This window comes from Pelophylax lessonae (assembly GCF_965119305.1).
Source record: "Pelophylax lessonae genome assembly, chromosome: 4".
Taxonomy (NCBI): Eukaryota; Metazoa; Chordata; class Amphibia; order Anura; family Ranidae; genus Pelophylax; species Pelophylax lessonae.
This window is the reverse complement of record NC_138771.1, coordinates 613,626,533-613,645,947: the sequence shown is the minus strand read 5'-3', so window position 1 is coordinate 613,645,947 and position 19,415 is coordinate 613,626,533. Positions and strand designations below refer to the sequence as shown.

At 44.5% G+C, this 19,415-nt stretch overlaps 1 protein-coding gene across 1 annotated transcript in view; it reads left to right on the top strand.

The window, feature by feature from the left end:
* LOC309552830 (A.superbus venom factor 1-like) overlaps positions 1-19,415 on the top strand; it is a 360,768-nt gene that overhangs the window by 9,683 nt on the left and 331,670 nt on the right. Inside the window, exons 3-4 of the mRNA XM_082253740.1 lie at positions 7,106-7,306; positions 8,227-8,418. Coding sequence (XP_082109866.1) covers positions 7,106-7,306; positions 8,227-8,418 — 393 coding nt within the window. The remainder of the gene's footprint in view (positions 1-7,105; positions 7,307-8,226; positions 8,419-19,415) is intronic.

Genomic DNA, 19,415 nt, shown 5'->3' with positions numbered 1-19,415 from the left:
ATCCACCATCAAAATCAGAAATGCGGGAAATGTTTGCCAGCCTTGAAAGATCCATCAAAGCCGAGATGGCTACCTTACACGTCGACTTTGGGCATATTCTGGGCAGAGTAGAAGAAACAGAAGAGAAGGTGGAGTCCCAAGGAAAAGAACTAAAAAATCTAAAAGAACAAATGAGAAAAATGAAAATGGAGCAGAGAAATATGTTATACAAAATCGAAGATCAGGAGAATAGAAATCGAAGAAAAAATCTGAGAATAAGAGGATTACCAGAGAAAGGGCCAACAGAAAAATTAGAAGAAACCCTGGAGAAGTTATTTAACCCTCTGCTGGGAAAGGCGACCACAGATAAAATTGAGTTTGAGAGAATTCATAGGTTGCGTAAACCAACCAATCTACCAAAAGAGAAAACAAGAGATGTGATTGCAAGATTCCATAAATACGAGACAAGGGCCCAGATCTGGGAGAAAATGAGAAGTAGACCGGAATTAAAATATGACGGGGAGGACATTCAGATTTTCCCAGACCTGGCAAAAGAGACAATTAACAGAAAACGCATTCTTAGACCAATGGTAGAAATATTAAAGAAAAAAGATATACAATACTTTTGGAACTTCCCTGCAGGCCTAGGAGTGAGAAGAGATGGGAGGACAGTACTCCTTAGATACCCAGAGGAAACTAAAGACTTTTGTGAAGCAGTAAAAATCCCACTCATAGATATTCCAGGCTGAACAGACCAGGAGTGCCCAGAGGAAGAAGTTGATGGAGGAGATTTGAATTAGTGGAAACAGAAGAAAAAGATGAAAACAAAAGGATGAAAAAGGACTGGGGGGACCGGGGGGATTGGGGGAGGGGGGGGGAGGGCTGGCGGGAGAAGGGGAGGAGGGGAGGAGGAGCAAGTAAGAATAAAAAACGGATGGCCCTATGGAGATCAGCGGGCCGTCACCATTAGTCCCTACGGTAGGGAAGATGGGAGGGAACGGTGACCACTAGCAGAGCTCGACCTCGGCCACAAGTCGATTGGAAAGGGAGGAAGGAGAATCGACAACCCTGATGGAGGGACCGGGAATAGTTGGGGGAGGGGAGGGTAGGGGAGGGAAGAGGAAAGGGGAAGAAAGAGGGAAAAAGAAGTCAATAGATCAAAACGTCTCCTATAAGAAAATACAAGAATTAAGAGAACTCATAAGACAAGAAAAATCAGAGGGATTAATGCCATCTCTTAGGGATCCCTGGTGTTGGTTGAACAGTTTTTATGGCCACCTTAGAGTTGAAGAGATGATAGAGAAAGACAGTAATGAAGATTAAGAAACAATGGTTATAGTTAACATATTATCTTACAATGTCCGAGGTTTAAACTCTCCAGAAAAAAGGAAAAAAAATTTAAAAGAAATTAGTTATTTGAAAGCAGATCTGACATTCTTACAGGAGACTCATTTATCTCATGCATCTAATATTAGATTATATTCTAAGAGCCATCCTACCTGGTATTACGCGGACTCACCCGGGAGGAAGTCCAAGGGAGTAGCCATTGGCATCTCTAGGGGCCTTGGATTTACTCTCGAGTCGAGAATGGTAGACCCAGAGGGAAGATACCTCTTTCTAAGAGGAAAAATAGGAGATGAAGATTTGACCCTAGTAAATATATATAGCCCTAATGAGAGACAAGTAGACTTCCTAGGTAAAGTACTGGGAAAATTAATGGAGTTTAAAAAAGGAGGAGTCATACTGGCAGGGGACCTCAATCTCTGCCTCGACCCTAAAGTAGATACCACATCAAAAACCCTACGGATAAATAAAGTACAGGCAAAGAAAATAAAGGAAAAATTATTTACAAATCAACTGGCAGATATTTGGAGAATTCTCCATCCGAAAGATAGAGATTATACATGTTACTCAAGTGTACATGGAACATACTCAAGATTGGATTATATACCAATCGAACATAGGTGGATCGAAAGGGTAAGCGAGGCAGAGATTGGGGTCAAGACTTGGGCGGACCATACCCCCATTATGGTAAAAATAAAAATGGCGAAAGAGCGGCCTAGGATGGATGCTTGGAAAATAAATGAGGAGATTTTTGGAGATAAAAAGTGGGAAAAAGAAATAGTGAAAGAGTTGGAATTCTATTTTCAAATAAACGATACAAAAGATGCACCAAAAGACATAGTATGGGAAGCTCATAAGGCTTATATGAGGGGCATATTTATCTCAAAGGGGACCCAAAGGAAAAAAGAAAGAATAAAAGATAAGATTAGGCTAATGACAGAAGTACATCAATTAGAGCAAAAACATAAAAATACACAAGATATATTAATAAATAATTTACTTGAGGTGAAGAGAGAAGAATTGAAAGATCTACTAGAACAGGAAATAAAGCAGGAAATGAAAAGATGCATAAAAGAAAAATACATTGAAAGTAATAAGGTTGGGAAAAACCTAGCAAAAATCCTGAAAAAGAAGAAAGGAAAAAATTTTGTAGATAAAATTAAAAATAAAAATGGGGAAATAATTCAAACAACGACAGGAATAGCCAAAGAATTCCAAAACTACTACGCAAATCTTTATGCAGTAAAGAAAGGTGAGATACAGGGGAATGAAACAGAAAGGAGGGAGAAAATCAAAAAATACCTTGTAGACGCAGGAATGACAAAGATAGATGAGGAAAAGTTAACATTCTTAGAAAGACCAATCTCAGAACAAGAAATAGAGAGAGCCATTAAAGAAACGAGTCTAGGTAAAAGCCCAGGACCGGATGGGTTTACCATAGGTTATTATAAAAAATTTAAGGACATTTTGATCCCAAGATTTAAAGAATATATAAACGGAATAGTGACTCAGTACGAGATGAGTAGAGAGGCCCTGTCAGCATCAATCACAGTTATACGGAAAGAGGGAAAAGACCCGTTATTATGTTCTAGTTTTAGACCCATCTCCCTACTTAATGTTGATACTAAATTATTCACAAAAATGTTGGCCACTAGAATGAAGAACCTAATGGGGGAGTGGATACACAATGATCAAGTAGGATTCATCCCGGGGAGACAGGGACGGGACAATGGGATAAAAACTATACTGTTGATAGACCATATGGTAAAAAGCGGAGCTCCCAGTCTACTCCTGTCAATAGATGCGGAAAAAGCATTTGACAGGGTAGACTGGGAGTTCATGATAAACACCCTAGTGGAGTTGGGAATAAAACCTAGAATGTTAGCCTGGATCAAAACTTTGTATAATCAACCAACTGCAAAGGTAAAGGTCAATGGAACTTTGTCAGACTCGTTTAAAATGCTCAATGGAACAAGACAAGGATGTCCCTTGTCTCCGATGTTATTTGTCTTATCTTTGGAATCACTACTGGCAACTATTAGAAATAGTGTGGACATCGGGGGCATAAAGGTGGGACAAGTGGAGCATAAGGTATCTGCCTTTGCAGATGATATCCTGCTTTACATAAGTAATCCGAGGATCACTTTGCCCAACATAATTAAAATAATGAAACAATATGGAGAACTATCCAATTTAAAAATTAATCAAAAAAAATCAGAAATATTAAATATGAATATCCCTAAACAAGAAGAGGAGATGTTAAAAAAAGAATTTCAGTTCAACTGGAGAAAAGATGAGATTAAATACTTAGGGATAAAATTAACCCCAACTCCAGAAAAACTCTACAAAACAAATTTTCTAGAACTTCTGAATGAAGTAAGATCAGAATTAAATAGATTATCTCCGAGAATCTTTTCCTGGATAGGGAGAATAAATACGATAAAAATGATAATCCTGCCTAAAATTATATATAAATTCCAGATGATTCCGATTTCATTACCTCAAGTATTTTTTAAAACACTTAAAAGATTAATATCCCGCTTTATTTGGAAATACAAAAAGCCAAGGGTAAAGTACACTACACTATGTAAAGGTAAGGGACAAGGGGGACTGGCCCTACCCGACTTTGAAAGTTATTATTTTGCAGCAATACTCACAAGGGTGATAGAATGGACAAAAAAAAATAATGATAGAAATTGGGTGGTAATAGAAAGCACGATGAGTGGTACACACCTAGCAAAAGTTATATGGATACCTGAGAGGTTTAGAAATCTGGACACTAACATGCATATAATCACAGGACACGCTACTAAGGTTTGGGATAATATACATAAAAAAGAAAATTGGAAACACAATTCACCACTGATCCCGTTACAGGGCACAAAATTTTTTGCACCAGGGGAAGAGAAGGAATTAGGTAAATGGATAGAAGGAGAAGCACAATTAGGGGATATAGTAGAGAAGGGGAAAATTATAACCTTGGCGGAGCTGAAACAAAGGAAAGAAAACTGGAAGATAAATGAGTGGAGGTATATCCAACTAAAGCACTTCACATTGTCACTACCGCAGCCATTGAGAGATATAAACGACCTCCGCCCTCTTGAGCAATTATGTCTTAAAGATAAGATAATAAACAATATTTCGAATGTGTATAAAATACTATTAACAATAACAAAAGAGAGAGGAATAACATTAAAAGAAAAATGGGAAAGAGACCTCGGCCCGTGTAGTAACAACAAACAGTGGGATAAGAGCCTTCAATTAGTACATAAATCCGCGATAGACACCAACACGGAGGAGATGAACTATAAATTGATCACAAGGTGGTACAACACTCCTGATAAGATGGGAAGAATTCAGGTAGAGAGTTCAAGACTTTGCTGGAGGGGATGTCAGATGGTAGGGACTATAGCCCATATATGGTGGGAGTGCCCAAAAATTAAAGTATTCTGGAGCGAAGTTATAGAATTGATAAGTAAAATTACTAAAATAGATATTCCCTTGGATCCTTGGAAATGCATGTTTCATGGAACCCATATGTCAGTGAAACAATATAAAAAAACATTACTCCCTCACTTATTAAACTCAGCTAAGAGCTTGATTCCCTTTAATTGGCAAAAAGAAGAGGCCCCCTCCAGGAAAGATTGGCTGTTAAAAGTAGAGAAAATAAGAAAGTTGGAGCAGCTGAGGACCTGGGAGGAGGAGGAACAGGGGAATGAAGAGGAGATTTGGGATGAGTGGCAAGAGTTTAAGGACACAAGGGAATACAGAGAAATAATAGGAGTCGAATGATAAGAAGAGACGGGGGGGGGGAGGGATAAGGAAGGGAGGGGGGAAAAAAAGGGATAAAAGGTAATATGCGTAAAATGTATATGAAAAAATTCTCCAGCGATTGGAGTGTTGTAAATAATTATTTACCTGGAAAATTTAATAGAAAAAAAAAAATAAAATAAAATAAAAAAAAAAAAAAAAAGAGATTTTCTGTCGAATTTTGTGTTTTTTGGGTAATTTTTACATGTGTGAAAATATCGGGCAATATCGCCGATACCGATATGCGATCGGCAAAATATCAGTATCGGCAACAAAAAAATGATATTGGTCGATCACTACTGTACATAAGGTGCACAATTGTTGGAACATTCATTTGTAAGGAGATTATAAAAGCATCTCTAGTGGTCTTTTGTGAAATGCCAACAGTCTGTAATAATTCCTTGCAGCAAGTCCCCAGTATTTAACCATGTTTATAGCATGTCTGCAGTTTGACTGTGTCTTCAAGCATGTACAGTCTCTGACCATTTCCTGTAGTGCTTGCAGTGTCTGACCATCTCACATAGCATGTCTACAGTCTTTGCTGACCATCTTCTGAAACATGTCTGCAGCCTCTGACCATCTCTTGTAGCCAGGAGTCTGCAATCTCTCTCCTTTATTAATGATCCTTGTGAGCTGAGGGGAGGGGCGGAAGTGGGGGAGGAAGAAGGGACAGAGGAAGAAGCCAGGTGTCTGGGGCAGTGGTGGAACTACCAAGCCTTGGCTTTGGGGGGGCCCCAGAAGGCAGGAAGGGAGCCCACCAGAGTGCTGCCTGCATGATGATCCTCTTCGGCTGGAGCTGAGTGGCCTAAACCCCGGGCAGGAAGTGATTCTCTGCACTGAGCTGGTGGGCAGCCGTCATTTCCCTGGGTCGGTACTAAGCAGGGAGCGGAGAGCTAAACCTGAGCCGGAGCTCGGCACTGGAGGGCGACACCTTTACTGGAGCAGAATCGATGGCTGACGAGGCACCGGAATGGTCTGAGGAGGTTGGTGATGAAGGATGTGCGGAGCTCTCTGACTGCTGCTTCTTCCTCCACCAGGAGCCTGTTGGAGCTGTGGTGAGCACTGTGGTCCAGAAGAGGAGTGTCCTGGGAAAAGGAATCACAGTGAAGAAGGGGAGAGTGCAGGCCACTCTCTTCATTCTGCCCAGTGAGTGTCCCCAGAACAGGGGATCCGTGTCCCTGGGTGTGACATGGAGGATCCCTGGTGTGAAAGGGAATTGGGGTCACCAGGTGTGCCATGGGGAATCAGAGTCCCCAGGTGTGACATGGGGGATAGGGTTTACCGGGTGTAACAGGGGTTCGGGGTCACCAGGTGTGCCATGAGGAATTGGGGTCCCTGGGTGTGCCATGGGGGATTGAGGTCCCCAGGTGTGACATGGAGGAACATCAGGGTCCCCAGGCGTGACATGGAAAAACATCAGGGTCTCTCCGGGTATGACATGAAGGAACATCAGGGGCCCCTGGGGTGACATATAGGAACATTGGGGTCACTGGGTATGACAGCATGACATGGAGGAACACGGGGGTCCCTGGGTGCCACATGGAGGAACATCGGGGTCAGTTGGTATGACAGCAAGACATGGAGGAATATTGGGATCCCAGAATGTGACATGGAAAAACATCAGGGTCCCTGGGTGTGACATAGAGGAGTTTTTAACCCCTTCCCTTCCCTTTTTATTTTTTTTTTGGGGGGCGCAAGTAGCTGGTCTTGCCTAGGGCGTAAAATAGTCTAGCACGGCCCTGCATGTCTGCAGTCTCTGACAACTCCTTATAGCATTACATACACTGAATACTTTGTGACCCTTTGGTGATGTCAGGGGCCACACCTGAGGCCTTCAATGTCTGGTGAGTCTACCACAACTGCCTTAATATATCTGGAAATGGAGGCTGGTTCAGTGCGGGAGGGATAAATTCTGCATTTTTTTATCAATTTCGAAATTAAACTTTATATTATATCCCCTTCTCCTCTATAGGTGACAACGTCTCAGGGTTTGCAAGCGGACAGAGAAGCCTCTGCAACAATGACAGCGGTTGCCTACAACTCAAATGGCAATTACCTATATATTGGTATCAGCACTTCCGAGGTCAAAGCTGGAGATTACCTTAATGTGCTCTTCAACATCCGCAACACCAATGCTGAAGTTCAAAACCAAATCAATCACTTCACCTACATGGTAATTTTATTTATTCTCCATGGGATGTTAGTCTCTAGAATACGATAAAATGCCACCCCACCAATTTGTTAAGGCAAAGCAATTTATACTAAGATTGTTGAATCCTTTCTTGGTTCATTTGGGAGGCCCCCACCCAAGGACAAACCTTCCATCTATGTGTGATGAAGACCCAGTTGGCATCCCACCTCAATTAATTAACATATATTGGATGACACAATACATTATGGAAGCCCCTTTAATTATAATGTCATTGCCTCACTGTCGTAGTAAAGTGTTTCCTTATTAGAACCATGATTTTTACTACTACTGTAGGTCCCAGGCAGATGGCCTGTGTATCCATGCTGCTGTTAAGTGCTGCTTTTACCATTCATGGTGCTTTAGGTGATAAGCTGTCACTGAGATAAAGCACCCTATACAGGCACAATTGGAAGAGATATTAAGCCATTGAGTTGTGTCTGCATTTACGTAACTCTCTGCAACTTGCTGTACTTATTGCAATTGACTGCCCCTGGCCCACCCTAGGTTTTAAATATGTTATCATTAGAAATTACAAAGACAGTTTTTTTTTTTAGACTGAGGTATTTGGCTGGGTATTGGGATTGAGATATTCATTTTGATTTTTTGTTTTGCTAACCCAACTTCAGAGACAAAGATATTGTTAGGTTAACATATTCCAGCTCTGTCATTAGAAACCACATTATAAAAACAGTTTTGTTTATACAGGAGTGTTTTACAGCAGCCAAAGTGACCCTGTGTTCAGTGGAGAGAAAAAAATGGAAGCTTAATGTGTAGGACAGTGCTAACACAAATATTACCAGCGATGCAATGTAATTGTTTTTTCTTTTCTGTTTTTCTTTTCCATCGGTGTTAAGGAGGGCACTTTTTACGTCATTTTTATTATGTCTCTTACCTCTAAACAGATCATGAACAAGGGCAGGGTGTTGAAAGTAGACAGACAACAACGGCTGGCTGGCCAGACCCTAGTGAGAATGAACCTTCCGATCACAGTGGATTTCATACCATCGTTCCGCCTGATAGCATATTATATTGTAGGAAACGACATTGTATCTGACTCCATTTGGGTGGACGTGGAAGATACCTGTATGGGAACGGTGAGCACCATCACTTTCCTTAAACTTAATTACTCTGCTCTTTTCCAACTCAGTTTATATGAATGCTGTATATGTAATACTAATACGATTACTGTATATGTAATAATATATTCATCCTGTAAACAGGTGCTTACTAAGGGGTTGTTATGCCTTGTGTGTTTTTGTTTTTTTTAGTTATTCTTTGTTTGTACTAAAAATTGTGTTTATTTATGTTGCTTTGCTGAGTTGGTGCCTCTGGGAATTCCAACTATGCTGGTCAGGTTTTCCGGTGCTTTTTGGGTGGTACCACCCTCTGCTGGGGTCAACAGTTAATAAGCTGTGCTAAGTATGTGATTGCTACCTTACTTATTTCTACCCCCTTGGCAGGAACCCAGCAGGGGTTCCAGGACATGAACTAAGAGACTTGAATAAAAACTTTAAAGACTTCCAATTCTCCAAAAGGTATGAACGCACTTGTATTAGGAAAGGATATTTGTAAAGAAGTTATCTGTATCATTCTGTTGTATTTGAATTCGTTTTAGGAAAAATAACTTTGTTCTTACAAGACACTACAAAGAGAAGATGCAGTGCAAAGGTCTAATGTACAGGCAACCTAACCAGAGAAGGCTATATTGCAGTTGCTAAGCAGAGATGGACGAACATCGGCCGGGGCGGTTCGCGAACGTCAGCCGCAAATTTTCTCAAAAGTCCGCGAACCATGAGTTTGCGGTAGGCCCCATTGACTTTAATAGGAGGCGAACTTTAAAAACCTTTAGGTCATATTTGCAGCCACAAAAGACGTACTAGCTGTGCACAAATAGTCCCAGCACATGGACAATGTCATAACAGAAGTATTGCAATTGAAAAAGTTGCCCTAAATGTTTTTTTTTTTTTACAGCAAAAAATAAATATATTTTTTTCATAAATCAGCCAGAACTGACAGCAGCCGGTAAATACATGTCTAATACATATAGGGTCCATTCACACATCTGTAAAATGGGTCTGCATCCATTCCACAATTTGGCAGAACCTTTAGAGACCCATTGTTTTTTATTTCCAGTCTGAAAAATTAGGCATTCACAGGATAAAGAAGTAAGTGTCGGCCATTCCAGGCCCCAAAAATTAGCCCACATGCGTTTACCTGACAGCTAAGAATGTAGTATTCTGTGGCTGAAGGAACATTAGGCATTCACAGGATACAGAAGTAAGTGTCGACCAGTATAGGCCCCAAAAATTAGCTCACATGGGTTTAACTGACAGCTAAAAACGTAGTGTATTTGATGGCTAGAGGTACATTAGGCACTTACACAGGATACAGAAGTAAGTGTCGGCCTGTATAGGCCCCAAAAATTAGCTCACATGGGTTTAACTGACAGCAAAGAACGTAGTGTATTTGATGGCTAGAGGTACATTAGGCATTCACAGTATACAGAAGTAAGTGTCGGCCTGTATAGGCCCCAAAAATTAGCCCACATTGGTTTAACTGACAGCAAAGAACGTAGTGTATTTGATGGCTGGAGGTACATTAGGCATTTACAGAAAAAATAATTGTCGGCCCTGAAAGGCCCCAAAAATTTGCCATTCAATGGACATGAAATGCCTTTTATGCCGCTGTATGTAGCGAAGCCAAGGACCAGGAATTGTTGTGGGTGGATGGCGGTCTGGTGGCCTGGCATGAGGAATTTCAATGAAACATGGTCTACTGGTCACATGTGTTGAATTCCTCAAAGATCCATGCCTCATTAATTTTTATAAATGTGAGGTAGTCTACACTGTCATGAGCTAGGTGAGTGTGCTTATCAGTCACGATCCCCCCTGCTGCGCTGAATGTCCTTTCGGACCGGACACTGGACAGGGGGCAAGCCAACATTTCCATTGCAAATTGTGCAAGCTCTGGCCAGAGGTCAAGCCTGCCCACCCAGTAGTCCAGGGGTTCATCACTCCTCAGAGCATCCACACCGCCCGTTAACCCGATGTAGTCGAAAAATTGTCGGTCAAGGCGTTCCCTCATGCTGGATCCGGAGTACAGCTGTCGATGGGTCAGCTAAAAGAAGGATCTCATATCTGAAGTAATCAAGACATCTTCAAACCACCCTCTTCTTGCAGGCGCTGTTGGATTGCTACCCGCAACTGTCTCTGTGTGAGTGGAAATTCCTCTGCCAGAGCACGCAAAAGCAGAATGCAGCATTTCACACAGCAAGGCCTGGAAGCGCTGCATTCTGACCGCCCTCTGTGATTGTGGTAACATTTCCACCATTTTATGTTTGTACCGGGGGTCTAAGTATGTTGCCACCAGGGGCAGACTGACAAGTCATGGGGCCCCCGGGCAATAGGAGATCATGGGGCCCCCCAGGTTTAAAGATGGCCACCACTCTGCAGCCATCTTAACGACGCATTATTAATGTGACAGGGCCATGTGGAGGGGCACCAAGCTCCATGACATACAGAGTGGCAGGAGACTTAAAGCTGGCGACCCAATAAAGGGACCAGGAGCCTCTTACAGGAAGTGCCACCTTAACAGCATCATGAGGAGATGGCGACCTGTGGTGTGCATAGTGTGCTGCTGCACACAGTGACTGTGACTAAATTATGCTGCATATTGGATGTGTTTTTTTTAATCCAATTAGAAATTTTAGTTGATTTTTTACAAACTTAGTTTTTTTTTTTTTTTTAATGTTTAATTCATTTAAAAATAATATATATTTATTTTACATTCTTTTCAGAATTCTGTTGAGGGGGGGCACTTTGATGAAGTATCAGGGGTCTACATAGACCCCTAAAGTTTAATTTTTGAGACAGAGAAAGGGACTAATGACACATCCCCAGTCCCTTTCTCTGTAGCCTTAGCTGCACTGCAGATGAATAAACAGGAGACAGAGGCTCCTGCCCATTCATGAAATGAAGCATAGGAAACACAAATATCTGCAGCTGCTGGTGATGGGAGAGGAAGAAAGGGGCACTCTGGAAGTTATAACCTACAGAATCATCCTTACATCCTCCAAAGTTTCCCCTTACATCCTCCAAATTTTCCCCTTAGTAATACTGTACTAAGGGGGTACTCTGGAGGAAATAAGGGGGCACTCTAGAAGCACTAAAGGAAACTCTGGAGGAGTTAGTACCTTCAGTGCGCCCCCTTACATCCTCCTGTAGAGTGCCCCTTATGTTCTGCTCCTCCAGGGTGCCCCTATTTAACCACTTGCCTACTGTGCACTTGATGAGCCCAATTTTCAGCTTTCAGCGCTGTTGCACTTGGAATGACAATTGCCCAGTCATGCAACACTGTAACCAAACATAATTTTTATCCTTTTTTGCACACAAGTAGAGCTTTATTTTGGTGGTATTTAATCACCGCTGGGGTTTTAATTTCTTGCTAAATAAACAAAAAAAAAGACAGAAAACTAAAAGAAAAAAACGTTTTCATAGTTTGTTATAAAATTTAGCAAAGGGGTCATTTTTCTCCTTCACTTATGTGCGCTGATGGGGCTACAGTGATAGGCTGCACTAATAGGCACTGAAGAGGCTGCACTGATGCACTGGTGGCACTGATTGCAAGCACTGGTGGGCACTGTTAGGGCTTCACTGATGATTAACGCTCTGATTATCAGTGTAGATGTCCCTTTTACAGAAGCCTGTTATCAGTTCTCTTCTCCCTTCTCTTACTCTGTCAGCATGAGGAAAGAAAAGCTGATAACTGGCTTCTGCTTACATCGTGATCATCCGCGATTGGACATGAGGTAAAAGCCACTGATTGGCTCTTTTACTCAATCTGTGATCAGCAGTATCCGGAGAACACTGCGGTCACAGAGTGTGGTGGGTGCGATCATGGTAGGACATCAGATGACGGCCTCCCAGAACTGGCCATTCATGCTGTAGTCGTCATTTGGCTATAGTGCAGCTGACTAGTGGCTTAGTACCTCCTGGCCTGGTCACAACTCATGAGCGTCTGCTGATAAAATACTTTAGAAAAACAGATCCTTGTCTGTGATTCTGAACAATACATGTGCAGTCTGGAGCCAGCCGATTCATGAACTGCCGAGCTTGGTCTCTACTTGTGTGGTGGGAATGTGTGTGTGAGTATAACCGCTTGCCAACCAGCCACCATAGTTATATTGAGGCAGGTTGGCTCTGTTATGTGAAACGACATACCTGTACATTGTTTTGTGTAGCAATTAGTGGAGGCATGCGCACACACCGATTGGCTAGAGAGGGAGCCACTCAAAGGGTCAGTCGAACATAATGGCGTCTTCCTAAGTAAACATGACACATCGCTGTTCTGTCAGTGATGAACACAGGGATCCTCCTATTTAGGATCACAGGTCTCTTTGTTCATCCAGCAAGTCCATCCCCTTCAGTTAGAAAGCACCCCCTAGGGACACATTTAACCCTTTGACAGCCCCTGGTGTTAACCCTTTCCCTGCCAGTGTCATTAGTACAGTGACAGTGCATATTTTCAGCACTGATTACTGTAGTAATGTCACTGGTCCCCCCAAAAGTGTAAAAAATGTCAGTTAGGGGTCCGATCTGTCCGCTGCAGTCCCACTAAAAATCACAGATTGCCGCCATTACTAGTAAAATTAATAAAAATGACATAAATCTATCCCCTAGTTTGTAAACATGATAACTTTTGCGCAAACCAATCAAAATACACATATTTTTATTTTTTTTTACCAAACATATGTTGCAGAATACAAAATGGCCTAAAATGATGAAAAAATAGTTTTTTAATTTTTTTTTATTGGGAATGTTTTATAGCAGAAAGTCAGTTTTTTTTTTTTTTTTTTATAGTACAAAAAAATTAAAACCACACTGGTGATCAAAATACTAACAAAAGAAAGCTCTATTTGTGGGGGAAAAAAGGGACATTAATTTTATTTGGGTACAGCGTCGCACGACCACACAATTGTCAGTTAAAGTAATGCAGTGCCGAATCTCAAAAATTGGCCTGGTCATTAAGGGGGCAAAACCTTTCTGGTCTTTGAGTGGTTAAGCCATATCCCACATATCAAATCAGCTGGCTCCAGACTGCGCATGCACAGTTCAGAGTAACCGAGAAGGATTTTTCTTTAGAAAAATGTTTTAGTTTAGTTCACTGTCTGGAGGATTGGATCAGATGAGAACGGACAAGCGGTCTGTTCTCATCCGATCTCCCCATAGAGGAGAGCAGGGATCTGACAGCTCCGTCTCTGCATACAGAGCGAAGACGGACCTGTCATCTGCCTGCTCAGTGGGGGATCAGTGGATCGATCCCCCGCTGAGTAGAACGGACTCCGTTGGGCGGAGCGCCCGTGTGAAAGGGGCATTTCAATGTCAGCCACTTGTGAGTTGTGGGCGCTGGGTGACCATGCCAGCAAGGGAGCCAGATGTATTTGTGCTTGCTTCCCTTTTGTTTTGCCTGCAGAAATCTCAGGTGCAGCAGAGTGCAGATAGCAGGGCCAGTATTTGTAATGACAGGCTAGGCTACTGCTGAGCAAGACAGGTACTCTTATTGAACCCCATCTCCTATTGTGGTGTTTGAGGGAGCTCATGGAGATTCACAAAACAAGGCTAGCAGAGAATGCAGGGACAGGAGGTGTGCTGGCTGGAATGCTGAGAAAGAACCAGTGTAGTAACTTCTGTTATCAAACCTGAGGGGGAGGGGGGGGGGAGTACTGGAAGTATCTGAGAGGCATCGTGCAGGGAGGTCTGGAGAACAGAAGAGACAATAGCTGGCTGGACCTGACTTTACATCCATTATCAGCCACAGGGAGAGGAGGAGGGAGTGCATGGGAAGGTTCAGAGGCATATCTGTGCTGCGGCTAGAAGAGACAGTGACAGGCTGAATCAGTGTGAGAGCTGTGTGTGTACTCACGGCTCTTCTAGTAATGCTGGAGGGAGAGAGAAGAGTCCGCAACGTGCAGCCCGGGAAACCTGCAGATCGGGCGGTATATGCTGACAGGAAGCAGAGCTCTCTTACCATGTGTCTGCTCTGGATGTTTAGCAACAGTCAGGGGCGGGCCCCCTAGTGGCCACGGGCCCTCGGGCAGCGCCCGAAATGCCTGAATTGTCAGTCTGCCCCTGGTTGCCACCCAGTACTGGTCCTTGGCCTTTATGCTTTTTATACGGGGGTCCCTCTTAAAACCCTGGAGCATGAAGGCCCCCATTCACACTAAACTGGAAGCGGTGTAGTGGCCTGCTTCCAGCTCATCATCCAGGATAATGTCGTCCTCGTTCTCCTCCCCCCATCCACAGATAACACCAGGGATCCCAGAAAGGTTTAAAGCATGCTCTTCTTGCTCCTCCTCATCCCCCCCCCCCCCAGCACCATCCTCCTCTGACTCCTCTTCAGACTCCTGCTGTTGACTTGTCTCAGATGGAGTAGCACCCACTGGGAATTCATCCAACATTGCAACTTCCTCATCCTCCTGCTCCTGCTCCTCGATGGCTTGATCAATGACACAAAGCAATGCATGCTCCAGAAAGAAGGCGTAAGGTATGATGTCACTTATCACCATTTGGTTCGAAGGTTGCAGCTATTCACACTACTGATCCTGCGCACTTATTTAATTTTATACACATGATGTCACTTATGGTGCCCTGGCTGTGACTGACCAGTTTGGTGATCTCATCGAATGGCTGCAGGAGTCTGCATGCATCCCACATGAGCAGCCACTGGCGAGGTGAAAAAAAACCAAGCTCCCCAGAACCTGTCCTGCCGCAGAGTTCGTACAGGTAGTCGTTAACTGCACATTTCTGCTGGAGCAGCTTATCAAGCATATGCAACGCTGAGTTCCATCGCGTCGGGCAGTCACAAATAAGACGCCTGACAGGCAGGTTGTGTCGCCGCTGAATGTCAGCAAGGCGAGCCATGGCTGTGTAAAATCTTCGGAAATGGCCTGAGATTTTCCTGGCCTGCCGCAAGACGTCCTGGACCCCAGGGTATTTGCCAACGTATCACTGCACCACCAAGTTCAGGACATGTGCCATGCATGGCACGTGTGTTATTTTGCCCTGTTTCAGCGCGCTCAGCAGATTGGCACCGTTGTCGCACACCACATTACCAACTGTCAAATTCAGTGGTGTCAGCCACTGATCTGTCTTGGAACGCAAAGCTGAAAGGAGTGAAGGACCAGTGTGGCTCTTGGCTTCCAGGCACAACAGACGCAGCACAACATGGCAACGTCTCACCTGGCATGTGGAATAGGTTCTGGGGATCTTGGGCGGCGCAGTGGAAGAGACGGTAGCAGCGGAAGAGGAGGAGTCAGCCAAGGAGGAGAGGGAGGATGGAGGAGGAGGAGGAGAAGAAGAGGCAGGCCTGCTTGCAATCCATGGCGGTACAACTAAATCTACATGGGTGCCACGGGTTACATGCTTGACGGCCGTCAGAAGGTTTACCCAGTGGGCAGTAAAAGTGATATACCTTCCCTGCCCTTGTTTGCTAGACCATGTGTCTGTGGTCAGATGTATCTTGGCACCAACACTATGTGCCAGAGATATATTCACTTGCCGTTGAACATGACCATACAGCTCTGGAATGCCCTTCTGCGAGAAATATTTCCTGCCTGGGACCTTCCATTGTGGTGTTCCAATGGCCACAAATTTACAAAAAGCCTCCGAGTCCACCAGTTGATATGGCAGTAGTTAGCGGGCTATCAGTTCAGACAAGCCAGCAGTCAAATGTTGGGCAAGAGGGTTATCCGGCGTCCTCTATTTTTTCCGCTCCAACATTTGGACCACAGAAGCCTGCTTTTTTCCAGAACTACGTGACGACGGCATCATGGCAGGTGGAGTGGAGGACAAATGTGAGGAGAGAGGAGAAGGAGAATGGGCCATCCTTTTTCAAACTTTATAGACGCATCAGCACTGCCTTTCTGTGGCAAGACAAGCAACCACGCATTTCATACGACCTCCTCACAATGCCAAAACACAAAGGGGGGAATTGGACTCCCAGACCTGGGAAACTATTATGCAGCTTGCCACCTCTCCAGAATAGTGGACTGGAACGTGCACACGCTCCACAAAGACTGGGTTTCCATCGAAGGGGGCTTCACCTCCTTGAATCTCAAATCGTTGCCTTGGCTTAGGGACATGCATGTCCCTACCACAATTCAGCTTCATCCCCTTATTGGCCCCTCTCTTAGAGTCTTCCGGTCGATGTGTGTGAAACTGAATATTTCCGCGATTCCAGGTCCGATGACCCCTATTCACCTGAACCCCCGACTTCCCACCTGGTATGCATTGTAAATACCTGGCCGCGAATTTGTCTCTTGATCAACTGAGGGCCCATCACTTGTGGGGGGACAGAGCGCCCCTCTCTGCCTCCTCTATATCCGAAACGTCGGGTAAATCCCCCATACCTCAATGGCCATACTTACTACTTGAACAATATCTCAAATCTGTTGCCCGCACATGTCCCTCTATGTCATCCACAACGCCGTTTGACTGTCTCTGCCAACATGATGGTCCAATCCGCTAGCTTATATCCACTATTCACTCCCTCTTGTTGGATAACCCTGACCAGCAGAAGCTTAAACGCTGTGAAATGTGGGAAATGGAGCTCGCAGTTTCATTTTCCCCAGAGGAATGGGAAACTATTTTCACCAATAACCACAAATGTTCCCTCAACATCACTACGCAAGAAAGCGGGTACAAACTTGTGTCCCGTTGGTATTGCACTCCTACACTGTTGCACAAACTTTTCCCCTCTACCTCGTCGACTTGCTGGCGATGCTTGGCTGAACTTGGCTTGGCTGAACCTGGCACACTTTTGGTCCTGCCCTCGCCTTTCTTCCTTTTGGCAGGACGTTCACCGGATTATCACGTCCACATCTGATCTAGCCTTCACGCCTGCCCAATATCTCCTGCATCACTCCCCTACTTCCAGCAGAACTTACTCAAAGTCCCTCCTGATACTTATGGTAAATGTTGCTAGGCAATGTATCCCCAAGCTTTGGAAATCTATACGAACCCCTTCCGTCAAACAATGGCTCCAACGCCTTAAAAAAGGTGGCGGAGATGGAAGAACTTATTTACATTGCAAGAGACGCTCCTTCTAAATACCACAAAAAATGGGCCTGTTGGATTCACTACACCTCCACACCTGAATATACCCGCCTCTGCCAGTAAGGACCTTTTGGTCTTGGGCCCTGTCGCCCTACGAATACAATGCTCATTTTGGACTTCACTCCCCCCCTTTTTTTTTCTTCTCCTTCTTCCTCTCTCCCCCCCCCTCCCCTCGCCTGTCCTTATTCCCCCTTCCTCGCTTTTTCTCATTTCGCGCTGGGCGCATAGTTGTTACCAGGCGGGCCCGGGCGACTGGCACCTCTCCTGTCCTCTACACATTAGTAACTTGACTGTTATTCTATTTTACGGACGACTCCCCTCTTCCCCGTCCCTGGGCGCTGTTTGCCCAGGGTATGGGCCTTACTGAGGACCTACCTGACTCAAGTAGCTGTGCTCTTTTTGAGGTTTCCTACCTCCTCTGAGCTTTTCTTTATCTCTTCTCAACTTGGTGGACTGCTGGAGATTGACTCCGCCTTTGTACTGTGGACCCCAATCTTCATTATAAAGCCTGATGGTTGCTACATTGCTTCCTTTCCTGCCTTAATGTCCTTTATACTGCTTCCTTTTACGCACTTCAGGTCCCCACCAGACTCCACGTATTACGCATTGGATAGTTGTCCTGTGTTATCTTTGTTTTCAATGCCGTTCTTTGTACACAAATGTGTTAAATTGTGCCTGTTTTCTATTGATGTTTTTATGCACTTTTATACTTCAATAAAAATATATATAAAAAAAAAAGGGGCTGGACGGTGAGAGCCTGGAGTGTGGCTTTGTGGGTTCTGACGGTGTTGCTCCCACTGGGCTCGGTGATGGGAGTTCAGGTGCTTTCTTAAGGCGGTTGTCCCTAGGTGAGTGTTGGGCTTACTGCGACTTATGCATTGACTGCAAAGGCTGCAGATGGCAACACTGTTGTCAGCAACGGACACATTAAAAAAAGCCCACACTGCTGAGCCATGTGCCGGCGTCCTGGGAGCGCCAGATGTGACTGTACATGGTTGATGACTCGCTCCTGATACATTTGCAGTCTGCTTTGTACCTCTTGTGCAATGCAAATTCTGCCTGCCTCTCCTTCCTATCTGCTGGTCCGTTGTTCCGTGAAAAATCCATACCCGTGAGAAAACCATACCCTCGTCACTTCCGGTTCATCTACGGAGGGTATGGATTTCTCACGGTAGTTACACTTGCGGCGCTTACATTAAAACAGCTCATCTGAAACGTAAATCATCTCCGCTCTTCGCCCTGTCACTGCCCTCATCTCCGGTAATAAATATAAAAGCGGATCACGGAGCCACGATCGCCGTCACATTTACATCTCATACACCCGCCGCCGCTTTTATATTTATTACCGGAGATGAGGGCAGTGACAGGGCGAAGAGCGGAGATGATTTACGTTTCAGATGAGCTGTTTTAATGTAAGCGCCGCAAGTTTTACATTAGACACAGTGCCGTGAGAATTTCATGCCCACCGAGCATGCGCACTTGTCTAATTCTTTAATGTTCAATCACGTATCCGGGGCTCTGAGCATGCGCACTGCTGCGCTGCTCAGCTGTTTCAGCCCGGAAGTGACGAGGGTATGGTTTCTCCACGGGGTATGGTTTTTTAACGTTACACCGTCTCTCCCTCTGAACTCCTTTCCTCTTCCTCTCTTGTGGCCACCCACGTGACGTCCATAGACTCGTCATCATCCATGTCACCTTCCCCACCACTAACATTCGAGATCTCGGAGTAGGCAGCAACAGCGGGGACCAACCTCCTTGGGCTGATCTGGGTACTGTCGTCAGACTGCTGAGTGGCTGCTGTTGTTACCTCCTCTTCCTGATCCGATTCCAACAATTGCTGCGCATTGAAAACGTCTTGTGATGGATTGGAAAATAATTCCAGTGACTCAAGCGGAGGGTATGTGGTGGTGGTGTCTTTGGGGGTGCACACAGCAGAGAGTGAAGGGGGCGCAGATAGAGAGGATGAGGAGGGTGCAGAA